Below are 12,651 nucleotides of genomic sequence, written 5' to 3'. Positions count from 1 at the left end.
AGGTGGCACATGCATCTGGAGTTTGTTTGCTGTGGCTGGAGGCCCTAGCGTGCACACATTCTCTCTCTATTTATCTGCCTCTTTCACTCTGTCTGTTGCTCTTAAATAAATAAAAGTAAACAAAAAATTTATATATATACACATACACATATACATATACATATACATATACATATATAGTGATAATATGTACCCCCTACACACAATTATTGGGAAAAGTTCAAAAATCTTATATATCTTTATCATAAATGCTTAGGAAGTTATATAAAAAGTTTTTAAATTTCTTTTTAAAATATTTTATTTATTTATTTGCAAGGGGATAGAGAGAGAGAAAGAGAACTGGTATGCCACAAGGCCTCTAGTCACCGCAAACAAACTCCAAGTGCATGCACCAACACTTTATGCACCTGCTTTTTTATGGGTACTGGGGAATTGAAACCAGGTCATTAGGCATCGCAGGTAAGCGCCTTAACCTCTGAAACATGTCTCCAGTCCTCGTTTCTTCTCTCTACCTCTCTGTCTCAAATAAATAAATAAATAGAAATTTTAAAAAAATTAAAGCTACTTTTAACTTGATTTCTTTCCCAACTTCATGTGTAATACAGGAATCACAACCTATAGGATTACTAAAAGGACTAGTTGAAATAATATACACTAATATATCATAAAACAAGAGATATATCACATAGGATAATATATGTGAGAGCCTTATACTTTTATTTGTAGATCAAGAGTATGGAGGAAGTAATTACCCTAAAAACAAATCACATTTTAAGTTCTTCTGATTCAAAGTAGAAGATGAAGAGCTAAAGATAACATGTCAAGTGTGTGGTACATCACCTTCAGCATTTTCTCTGGCCCCATCACAAAGTCATAATTTTGAAGACCTTAAGGCATCTCCACTAAGATACATACCCTTCCTTCCTGTCTATTCCTCCACTGCCAGCCTAAGACAGTGATTCTCAGTTTTAGTGGACAGACATATTAGTAGATCAGCTGATTAAACTTTCAGATTTCCAAGGCATCACTTTCCAATGCTAATAAACTGGAAGATGTAGAAGGCAAGAGCTAGAAGCCATTTTTTACACAAGTGCCACTAATGCATGTGTCCACAGATTTGTAGCACACATATTTCCTTCATAATATGTGCTTGCTTCAGGTGTAAACATTCATACTCCCTATATAGAATACAAATAAAAATTCATACAAAATATTTATGTTTACTCAGAAATCAATGTAAAGCACATTTGCTCAGTAATGATATTTGAGTTATGTTTAAAATGTATCTGTTTTGCCCTAGTAGATTGAAGATTCATATTAGAAAAAAGTGCTAGGAGCTTTTGTAAATAATATACCTTTGTGTCTAAGTGTGTCTACATGCCACACAGTTTATAAATTAGGTTTCTTATCTATGGAACAAAATTACCTCTCGTATTTAAAATGCCAGAAGCCTTAAAGGTGTTTCAAGCCTATGAACGTGTATCAGCATGTTTTTCTTCAGCATTCACTAAGTCTTCAGAGTTCTTATGGAGATCAAGCTCACCTAAAAATAGCAAGTAACAGACACAACAAAATTGGCCTTTGGAGAAATTCTAGTATGGCCAGGAGATGGAAGCAATTTGTAATGTTAAAGACTAGATTGTATTGATTTTGTAGCACATTTATCCAAAGACTGGTATAATTTCTTTGCTAGCCCATGAATCTATAGATATGGAACAAGAAATGATCTTCTCATAATTATTTAACTTTGGAAAGCTACAACTTAATTTGAGGATACAGAAATGAAATACATGTTTAAACATCTATAGCATAATGCATAAAAGTATGCATGGTTTCCTGAATAAGTTTTTAATTGAGATTAAATCTTTTAAACAAATTCCTTAATGATTAATGTTTTATATACACACTACTTAGTTGCCATGCTTTTCAAGCAAACAATAATGAGTATGGGTGACTAGTAATGTTTAAGATATAATAAACTGCTGAAATAAACCAATGGGATATACAGTCTTAGGCTCAATCCAGTTCTATGTAAGTCTAGAAGAGAAATAAAACATTAGCACTGACAGTATTCCAGTGCTTCTTAAGGAGCTGAAGAGAATTTATAAAAAATAGAACATAAAAGTAAAAATTGAAATTATACATATGAAGTAAAAATTAGGGAAAATGAACTTATTTATATATGCTATTTCTGTCTGAAATTTGATTTAAGATATTCTAACAATGATACTTGGTTTCTTCCAGATATATTTCAAGACTGTGCCAACTCAGGTGCAGCAGATTTCTACTGAAGTTCTAAAATTAGTGCGCACACAGAACTTATAGAGAGTAATCAAAATGCAATCTTTTCTCCCCTTATCTGTGTAAAATATTTTCAGTGGAGGACATAGCTTTTGTTCTAGAATGAAAAGGCCAGTTACTCTCATGATTTTTTCTGGTCAATATTAGGGAATAAAGGATCTTGTGACGACTCGAATTTCTAGGATTGTTAATTCAAACTTTGAATGTGTTATAATGTGCACAGCAATAACCAAAGGTAACACTTCTTTGCTGTCTTGGGTTTGGTACAGATTCAAGGAATGGGAGTACATGGTGTGGGACATAGAACCTCAACTCATCCAGAACACTGCAGTTTACATTCTGCACTTTACAGCAACAGTAAATAGTATTTCAAAACACTTATCAACAATTGCTATGGTCAACATTTTCAACAGAGGCATCAATTTAAATCTGGGCAAGGTGGTGCATGCCTGGAACCCAGCACTCAGGAGAGTGAGACAGCAGGATTGCAAGCAAAAGGCACATCTGGACTACAGATTGAATTTAAGACCAGTTCAGACTATATGAGTTCCAAAACACCCTGAGTTATATAGACTCTGGTTCAAATTAAATGTTACGAATGGTTGGCTAACTAGGTCACTGCCCAAATCAGGTTTTCATTGTCCCATCAACAGTACTTTCTCTTGCATATACTATTGTGCTGCCATATAAAAGAAAAATACTGAAGATACTCTACATTTTATATGTAAGTTAATATGTTGTTGGGGATGTTTTTGCTGTGCTGTGTTTTGTCTCAGAATTCTGCGACAAAAAAAAAAAAAAAAGAAAAGAAGCCCCAACAACAAATCAGCACTAGTTCAGAACCACGTGGCTTATTATTTCTCCTCAGGAAAGATCATTTCACCATGTCCAGCAGAATTTCTGCAGCTGGTACATCATAAATTGTTTCAGTTTTAGTTTTGATTAATACAATAGTTTATATTGCAAATAACTAGAATGTCCAGATTAAGGTCATAACCAATAGAAAAAGTAAAATCAGACTTCAGATTTGGACTGGTGTTCTGGTAGCTATCTGATACAGTTTAACTTGAAGTTAGAAACCAGCAACTTCTTCAACACCAAGAAAAATACTCTCCATATTTTGCTCTTTATTTAAATTTATTTGGAGAAAAAATAATTACACATGTATTTTCTGCTTTTGACTTTGCAGTCTGCATAAAAAGTAGCAGCACAAGAAGGAAAAAACCACCAGGCACAAAGAAGGCAGGCTGTGGAAGCAAAGCTCTACCTCTTTCTGCCTAGTGCTAGCTTTGCCCTACAAAGTTGGAGGAAGTAATGCCATTATGGTCTAAATCTGAGCTGTCCACTAGAGATTCTTGTGTGTAGAGGAGCATTGCTGATGAGCTTTCACGAGATGGTTGAATGTTGATAGACCTTCCCTAATCTAAGGATTCCCCTTGTTGAATCCATTCATACTGGCATTACTGTGTGAGTATGGAAGTAAGAAGTGGCACCTATGTTGAGGAAGTGTCATTGAGATGGACCCTACAATAACAGACATTCTCCCAGCTTCCTGTCTCAGCATCCTGGTCCCATGAGGTGGTTAGACTTTTCCAGGTACTCCCCACTACCTTCCTTCAGGCCAAAGCAATGGATCCAACAGAACTTTGACTAAAATTGCTGAAACCATGAGCCAAAAATAAATTGTTTCTATTTTTTTTAAATATTTATTTATTTATTTATTTGAGAGCAACAGACACAGAGAGAAAGACAGAGGGAGAGAGAGAGAATGGGCGCGCCAGGGCTTCCAGCCACTGCAAACGAACTCCAGACGGGTGCGCCCCCTTGTGCATCTGGCTAACGTGGGACCTGGGGAACCGAGCCTTGAACCGGGGTCTATAGGCTTCATAGGCGAGCGCTTAACCGCTAAGCCATCTCTCCAGCCCAATTGTTTCTATTTTTATGGTGTCTAAACCACACCAATGGAAGTCTAGCTGGTTTCTGGGCTGGCTCCTAGTTGGAAAAGTTCAGTCTAAAACAAAGTCTACTGGATGCATGTTTGGGGCTCACAGGTAGGAATGTGTGGTTACTGAAATGGATGATAAAGTAAGATATTGGGGTAGAAGCTGAACAAAAATAAGAGCTTGGGAAAAATATGATAAGGCAAATTGAAGTGCTATTGAGAAAACCTTAATGAGAGCCTGTTTCTATTGGGTGAAGCAAGTTTCTCCATCAGAAAGTTTACTGTTTCTGAGGAAACTTTAACACCTATTAAAATACTATTATTTCCAGGAGAGATCTGTGTGATTGAATCAGAGCACTTTTAAGTGGAAAAAAAAAAAAAAAAAAAAAACAGGCTCTGGTGGCATAGGTGTTATGGTGAGTGTATAAGGGCATTGATCATCTTATTGTTGAAGGTAAGGAACTTGAAAGGGTATCAGCAGGCTAAACTGACTCTGTTATTTCTCAATCAGAAAAGAATGATGGAATGAAAATGGGGTCTTGGAAGTGTGCCAAAAATTCAATATCTTTATAATTTTAAGAAGAAAACTTATGTATGTTATTAATCTTAGGCATATCCATTCAAGCATTTTAAGAGTTGTGACTTGGAAAAAGTGAGTTGAAAATTGCAGAAACATACTGGCTTCATTATAACTATACTGAATATAGCATTCTGAAGAACTGGACTTTCTATTTCAAGATCACTTAAGAGAACCAAGAGAAACAAAATGTTGATTATTTTAATAAAAATGCAACTTCCGATGCATAAATCTATATCTATACATGAATGGAGATTAGGAAATATGTCTGCACATGTCTGGAGGATATATAATCCTGAAAAATACAACACTGCAGCTTACTGTTCTAAACATTCTTCTATATAGAGACTTGTACAATATACATGAGGGATTCATCATTATTATGTTAAAAGTCTATTCCTGGGCCAGGCATGGTGCATGCCTTCAATCCCAGCACTTGGGAGCCAGCGGTAGGAAGATTGCCATGAGTTCAAGGCCATCCTGAGACTACATAGTGAGTTTCAGGCCAGCCTGAGCTAGAGTGAAACCCTACTTCAAAAAACAAACAAACAAACAAATGAAAAAATATATTCCCAAATTTGCTAATTTGCTTCCATATTTACTAAATTTTAATGTTAAAGATTAATTGAAAATTCCATTTTCAATGTGGAATTGCATAACACAATAGTACCTCTCTAAGAAATCATTTCTCCAATTGTTCTATATTTAAACAATGTCAGAAAGAAAAAAAAAACAATGATGTATTCACATTTATTATATTACCATGTATTTAAAACCTCTAGACTATAATTTCCACAAAGTGCTGGGTTCTTCTATAAAGAGGAGATCCAAAGTACATATAATGAAGATGTCATCAAATAATAAATTCAAAAGAAATGAAAAGTATGTAATACATGACAACATTTTCTGAAATTCTTGTTCAAATCTAGTTGCATTTTATCACAAATGTGTCAGTGTGTCCTAATGTACTAAACCATAGGTGGCTTGTGTAAGGAACAGCATAAAAGCATAAATCACTGAGTAAGAGAATGCATAATTATAACTTATGATTGCAATAGTAATAATAGCAATGACTAACATGTAAAGAGGATGCACATACTGCGTCAAACACCATGTTTCGTGCTTCATGTAACTTATCACTTAACAATTTTTTTTCTCGATGTTATATACCACATGAGAGATGGAGTGCACCTTCACCCCCCACAGACCAGACAGGGCCACACCACTAAGTTAAAGATGTTGGTTGTACAGTCTCCCTCCCTGACTCAAGGGGAAACATTTCCATTGATTTCAAAGAGCAAGAATATTCCTAGTTGTCTGAAAAATGCAATTGTGTCATTTCTAGTTAGAAAATGTAGAACAAACATGATACTTTTCATCTTCTTGCTCCTTGAAGCTACTTTGATTTGAGGTTCAGATCTTTGGGAGCGACCGAGCATTTGGACAGTAAGAAGTGCAAATAACACTTTGGAAGGAGAAAGAAGCTCTTTCTCCCCAGGGTTCCATGATTCCATGGTGCCACAAAGCCTGTAGTAGAAAAATAAGCTTAGCAATATGGAATAAAGGGGGGGAAGGCCCACATAAATGTGGTATCATGGGGATTTCAAAGTAAAGAGCAGTTAATGTATGGAGGACAAATAAAACAGACTTTGGACTCTAGTGGGGCTGTATGATTGAACTTAAAAATCCACACATCTGTGATTAAGTCTCTGCTCAAAACACCTGGAGATATAAATGAAGGTAAATGCTGCTGCCATTTTTGTCTTGACAATTCTGACTCTTCATCCTGACTGCTGTGGCCAATCACCTGCTTCAGTCCTAAGGGGGCCTTATGCTGCCCACACAATCTGTGCATGTTCAGAGACAGCCAGAGCAAGAGATGTGTGTAACCTAGAGACTTCAAACAGTCCAACTTCCTTGATCCCCTGTTATCCCCATTTTAGTATAAATAGTCAACAAATATTCCTGTCCTATGTACATATTCTCATGTGACTTTGCTAGAAATAATGTAGGTATTTTTTTTTGTTTGAATAAATGGGTGAAAAATACCTCTCACCTACTTGTAGTTTTTGAAAATATATGTGAAAGAAAATGCTTCTCCTGTATTAGATGCAAGTTGTTCCTATTGAAACACATCTTTAAATCCATGCTTTAAACTAAGTGAGATCCTACCTCAAAAACCAAAAAAAAAAAAAAAAAAAAGAAAGAAAAAAAAAAAATAAGCTCTATAAGCAATTAGTCATAAAGTGCTTCATTGACAAACAATGTTCGGCCAGGTATGATGTAGGAACCCATGACCCATCTGAATGAATCCCATATCCCATGTCCAGAGTGATGAGAAAATGTCACCAAGTGATCTCTCGACTGCATTTTTCTCATTACCATCACAAAATCCAGATATGAGTCAAAATTATCACAAGACTTCCAGAAGCCCTCATGACCAGTTTTCTTACTAAAGCATGACCAAGTTGTGTGCTTTCTGTTTATTTTTATTTTTATTTTTTTATGCATTACCACGGGACTGGGGAATAAACCCAGGGCCTGATTCATGCTAGGCAAGTGTTCTACTACTGAGCTACATCCCAAGTCCTCATTTTGTAGTGTTGGACTTTGAAGTGGAACCTCTTTAAGTTGCATGAGCTGGCTATTTGTAGACCAAGTAGGCCTAGAATTTGGGATTCTCCTGCCTCAGCTTCCCAAGTAGCTGGACATTCAGGTCTGCACCATCAGGCATGGCCTAGATTATGTTTTGAAGATAACATTGTGATAAACTTTCAATTTCTGAGGCTCTTCCTATCATTCTCTGAATATTTTCACACTGAATTCCACCTGAAAAGTTTTATTAATACTTTCCTCCTGTTGTATTTTATTTTTGTTCCAATTTATATAACTAAAAAAAGATAATAGTAGAATGTATTTAGTCTTATTCCAGAACCCTAGATTTTATCTACCTATTATATTGCCTTCCTAGATATAATTTACTTTCTGTTATGTTTTCGTCTTTCTTTACTATGATTGCATGCTTTATCTTTGAAATTAAATTGGATGATGTAATATAGTCATGATGAGTTAGATAGTAGGGATAAACTTAATTCTTCATGGAAATACATTTTCATTATTAGACACCAGCTATTCTTAGCTAAGTAATTCTAAGTGGTTTTAATAACCTATTACATGTAACCACTAATTCATTCAGTTGCAAGGGGAGCTCACAGTAAAAGAAACATTGTAAACGGTTTTAAAAGAAACACTGAAGACATTTATTCATCCTAGAATAAAATAACTTGGCTAATCTTAAACCGAACTGTGTTGTGAATAAATTTTAGAATCCAACCAAAATAATGAACCATCCTACCCCTGCCATTCACTTTCGCTCTAATATAAACAATACTTATAGGATATTTGTCCTATAAATATTTTATGAACCATTTTATTGGTAGATAATTAAAGCATTTTCAGAAGGAGAATGACAGAATTAATTAAAAGATAAATTAGTTTATAAAACTTTTACTATCAGACATTTTAGAAAAGGGAAATCTGAAAGTAGGGAGGTGGTTTTACCACAAAAATAATAAAATTAGTGAATAGTTGCCAAAAAAAATGTACTGGTTCTTATCATATCATGTTCACAAAGAGAAAGACCACAAAATACTACATAAACTGCTATTTAAAAGCAGCAAGGGGCTGGAGAGATAGTTTAGTGGTTAAGGTGCTTGCCAGTGAAGCGTAAGGACCAGTGTTTGACTCTCCAGATCCCACATTAACCATTCTCATGAAGGTAAGGCAAGCACAGCGTCGCACATGTCCACTAGGTGGCACATTCATCTGGAATTCAATTGCAATGCTGAGGCCCTGGTACACCAATTATCTTTTTCTCTTTCTGTGTGTGTGTGTCTAAAATAAAATTAAAAGAATCATAAAAGTAGCAAGATGCTGATGTTGGCCATTGGATGAATCAATTCCATACCAGTCCAGACAGGTCAGTCAAGGAATCTGAAGTTGCTAGATATGTGGTCCTGACATCAACTGAATAGTCTGCAAATCTGGCTCAGGTAGATTTCCAGTGAGAACACTGAAATTATTTCTGCCAGAACATATGTGATTTAACACAAAGGTGGTTATGGGTGCAAAAACTTATGCTTCAGTGAAATTGTTTTTGGTTCTCAAAAAGAAAGTGTACTTTTTAACAATGCAGAGAAAATGTTGTAAATAAGTCATGAATAAAACTTTTTAGTTTTATAATTTTCCATGTTTCTATGACTTACTGTGGTAAAATGATGAAGGCAAATGTAATCAGTGCACTTTTGACATTTACAATATGTTCTGATTTTGCTTTTGAAACCTTTGGTGATTCGTATTCACTGGTGGTGAACTTGAGATAATTTAAAAATAATTTTAGTTTTTCTATGCTTGAATCATTGCCTGGATTCCCAACGAGCTCAATTCTAGTCAAGTTGGCTTGAGTAAAGACTTTTAGAATCTAATAAGAGGTTATTTTGAAAGATATTAATATTGTCTACATAAAAAGTGTGACTATACAAATATTTGTATGTAGAATTATTTACAGATAATTTTCTAATTGTTATTAATTTAAAAAATAAAATATGCTTCCTTTTTGATCATCAGAAATGTCCTTTCCAAGTAAGCCTATCCAATAACACAAACAACAACAGAGCCCTAGTTCCTTTTGGAACACAGGGCTGGGGGAACCCATTTTCCTCCACAGATTATAGCATGACATTCAGATAGCATTTAAGACTGGCTAGGAATACAGCTCACAGGTAGAATACTAGTCCAGCATGTGAGGCCCTAGCATTGATTCCTGAAATTACAAAAAAAAAAAAAAAAAAGAAAAAAAGAAAGACTATGTGTATGTTTCACAAGCTTCATTCTCTTTACTATGTACAGTACAACACTGGCTTTGTCCTCAGTGTAGGAGACTTGTGGACATACATTTTTAAATGTGGATGTGGGCATGTTCATGTGGGGGTGGTGGTACATGTGCATATACACACGTGTTCACGTACAGGACAGACAACAGACTCAGGTGCCATTATTCAGGAAAACCATAAACCTTTTTTTGCTGTGTATATGTGCATATCTGTATGTACATGTTCATGGTTGGAGAGGATCTTCCTAAAGTCAGCCAATATTCACTTATAGATGTAGGTCCACCTCTGTGCAAGGGGTAAGCATATGTGCTCATGTGCATGTGCACAAACACACACACACACACACACACACACACACACACACACACACACACACACCTGCCGCCATCTAAGTTCCTCCCTCAAGCATTCTGGTGACCCTCTTGTCTGGAGGAACATGTAGAACATAGAATAAAACTCATCTGCCATGGTTAACTTCTCTGCTGCAGTCTAGAAGGCCATGAACTTGGGCAAACTAGATGCAAATCCTATCCCCTTCCCAAATTCTTGTCACCTAAGTTCTTTGAGCTTTCGGGTCATAGGACTATAATTACTACCTTGTAAAGATTCTGTCATAAATTATTGTAGAAATGACCTATGAGTGAATAAATAAATACCATAAAATGTAGCTCCTAATGGATAAAGTTTTAACATTTTAAAAGAAAAAAATTTGTATGGGTCATGGCTGATTTGAAAACAAGTACATTTGAAAACTCAGCAGGGAGGTTGGAGCGTAGTTCAGTTGGTAGAGTGTGGTCTAAGTATTGGGACCTCTGGGGTTGATGACAACATAAAGCCTGGCATAGTGAGCACTCCTGTAATCCCAGCACTCTGGAGGTGGATCTGGGACAAGCAGAAGCTCAAGTTCATTCACAAAGTCTAGTTTTGTCCCACCTGGGATGGGAGAAGCATCCCTTTTCCCAGCGTGTTCACACTGAATATGTTATCAATCGTCGATCACTTAAGTTGCTGCCTCACTCAGCAGAGGGATTGTGCTGATGTCAGCACTAGTGTTCAAGCACAGCAATAGTGAGGCTGGAATTCAGATATGCCAAAGACAAGTCACCAGCACTTCCCTTAAGTATCACCTTCTATCCTCACAAGAAGGGTAGATACAGTATAGTAAGATATTATGAGAGAGGGACAGTGGAGCCATCTATATAATTTTATTACAGTGTATTGTTATAGCTGCTGTCTTGTATTATTAATGTTTTAATCTGTTGCTGAGCCTAATTACATATTAAAACTTACAGAGTGTTTGGTCCCATGGGGGAAAACATAGTATAAAAAAGATTAGGTAATATGTATGCTTATGGTCTTGGAGCACATTTATTGCAAATGGGGTGTGCTATGTAAATAGCAATATATCAATTTTAACTGGTGTTATGGTTTGGATATGAATTGTCCACTAAAATGCTCATGGGCTAAAGGCTTGTGGAATGGTAAACTTTTGAGGTGACTGGATTATGAGAGAACCTACCTTCATAAATGGCCTAAGGCACTGAGGACAGCTCAAAAACAAACCACACCCACCCTAACACACTGAGGAATCTCCTGTTGAGATTACAGAGTACAGGAAAGATACAACAGTAAGAAATAATGCAATGTTATTGAGGGAATTTTCCTCACTCTTTGTTGGGCTCTGAAAGGCCCAGGCGTAAGGCCTAGTGGAACTTCCTGAGCCTAGCTAAACTTTGGCGATCTGTCTCTGGCCAGCTAGGACTCAGCAAGATGTCTAATGACTTCTGGCCTGCCACCGCTGAGTGGCAATTGTAATTACCATTTCAATAGTTACAGTTTACTATTGGCCCTTACCTTTCCCCCCATCTTAAAATCCCCGCCTTCATCCCCAACATGATATAGGCAACTGCTCATAGCAATAAAGCGAGTTTTTTTGTTAGTTCCTGCTTCCACAAGACTCTTGACTCAGTGTGGTTTTTCTCTGGTGGCCAGGAGAGGTTTCTGAGTCATAGTAAGCTCGTCTTCCTCCTTCAACCCCTTGGGAGGAACCAGCAGGCCCACAGCACCACCTACCTGCCCGGGAAGAAGCCCGGCAACTCTTAACGGACAGAATTAAACTATGAGAGTAAACATCCTGGGATGTGAAGGAAAGATGTATCAAAAGGCAACTTGCAACATTTTCAGAGCAATGTGCTCAGCTCCTTAAGAGAAGGCTTACTGGAGGAAAATGTTCATAAAAACATTCTTAAACCGGGCTTGGTGGCACATTCCTTTAATCCTAGCACTCTGGAGGCAGAGGTAGGAGGATCACCATGAGTTCGAGGCCGCCCTGAGACTACCTAGTACATTCCAGATCAGCCTGAGCCAGAGTGAGACCAACCTCAGAAAAAAAACAAAAACAAACAAACAAACAAACAACAAAATACCCCATTCTTGTTTTTGATGGCTCTGTGTTTCACATACGGAGCTTGGGGATCTTCAGCATTTCGCTGCTCCCAGGGCTACTAAGGAGGTTTTGAAATTGCTATGAAATAAAGTCAGGGGGCTTAGATGATGGAGAAAAAAATCTAGAATTCTTCTAATGCCTTGGTGTGTAATGACTGTTCCAAAGTTCTAAATATTGTGCGATCTGCTTCTTTTCATCTCAGAGCAATTGTGATAAAGATGATTCTCTTCCAAGAAACTAGAAGTGGCGCCAGTGGGAAGTTAAAATGACCATATCTGACTGATGGACATGGATTACAAAATTATTTTAGATGTCTTTTCAAACTGATTACATTTGTATTTTATTATAAAATATTATGAAAATACTAATGATTCATATGTACATATATAAAATGCACATATGATCATATGAAATATATGCCACATCCAATCTGCTATAAAATCCAATCAGTTCTGCTTTCAAAATATACCCAGATTCCAATCTCTGGTATCTT

General features: G+C 36.5%; 1 protein-coding gene across 5 annotated transcripts in view; it reads right to left on the bottom strand.

The window, feature by feature from the left end:
* The window catches only part of Pde1a (phosphodiesterase 1A), a 335,923-nt gene that overhangs the window by 3,108 nt on the left and 320,164 nt on the right, over positions 1-12,651 (bottom strand). For 4 of the 5 annotated variants that reach the window (XM_045147767.1, XM_045147769.1, XM_045147770.1 and 1 more), the window contains one exon: positions 1,427-1,543. The exons of the other annotated variant lie outside the window; for it this stretch is intronic. In XM_045147767.1, the coding sequence (XP_045003702.1) occupies positions 1,470-1,543 (74 nt within the window). In that variant the 3' untranslated portion in view covers positions 1,427-1,469. The remainder of the gene's footprint in view (positions 1-1,426; positions 1,544-12,651) is intronic. 5 annotated transcript variants of the gene reach the window in all.

The sequence above is a fragment of the Jaculus jaculus genome, chromosome 4, assembly GCF_020740685.1.
Source record: "Jaculus jaculus isolate mJacJac1 chromosome 4, mJacJac1.mat.Y.cur, whole genome shotgun sequence".
NCBI classification, from domain to species: Eukaryota; Metazoa; Chordata; class Mammalia; order Rodentia; family Dipodidae; genus Jaculus; species Jaculus jaculus.
This window is presented reverse-complemented; position numbering and strand designations above follow the sequence as displayed.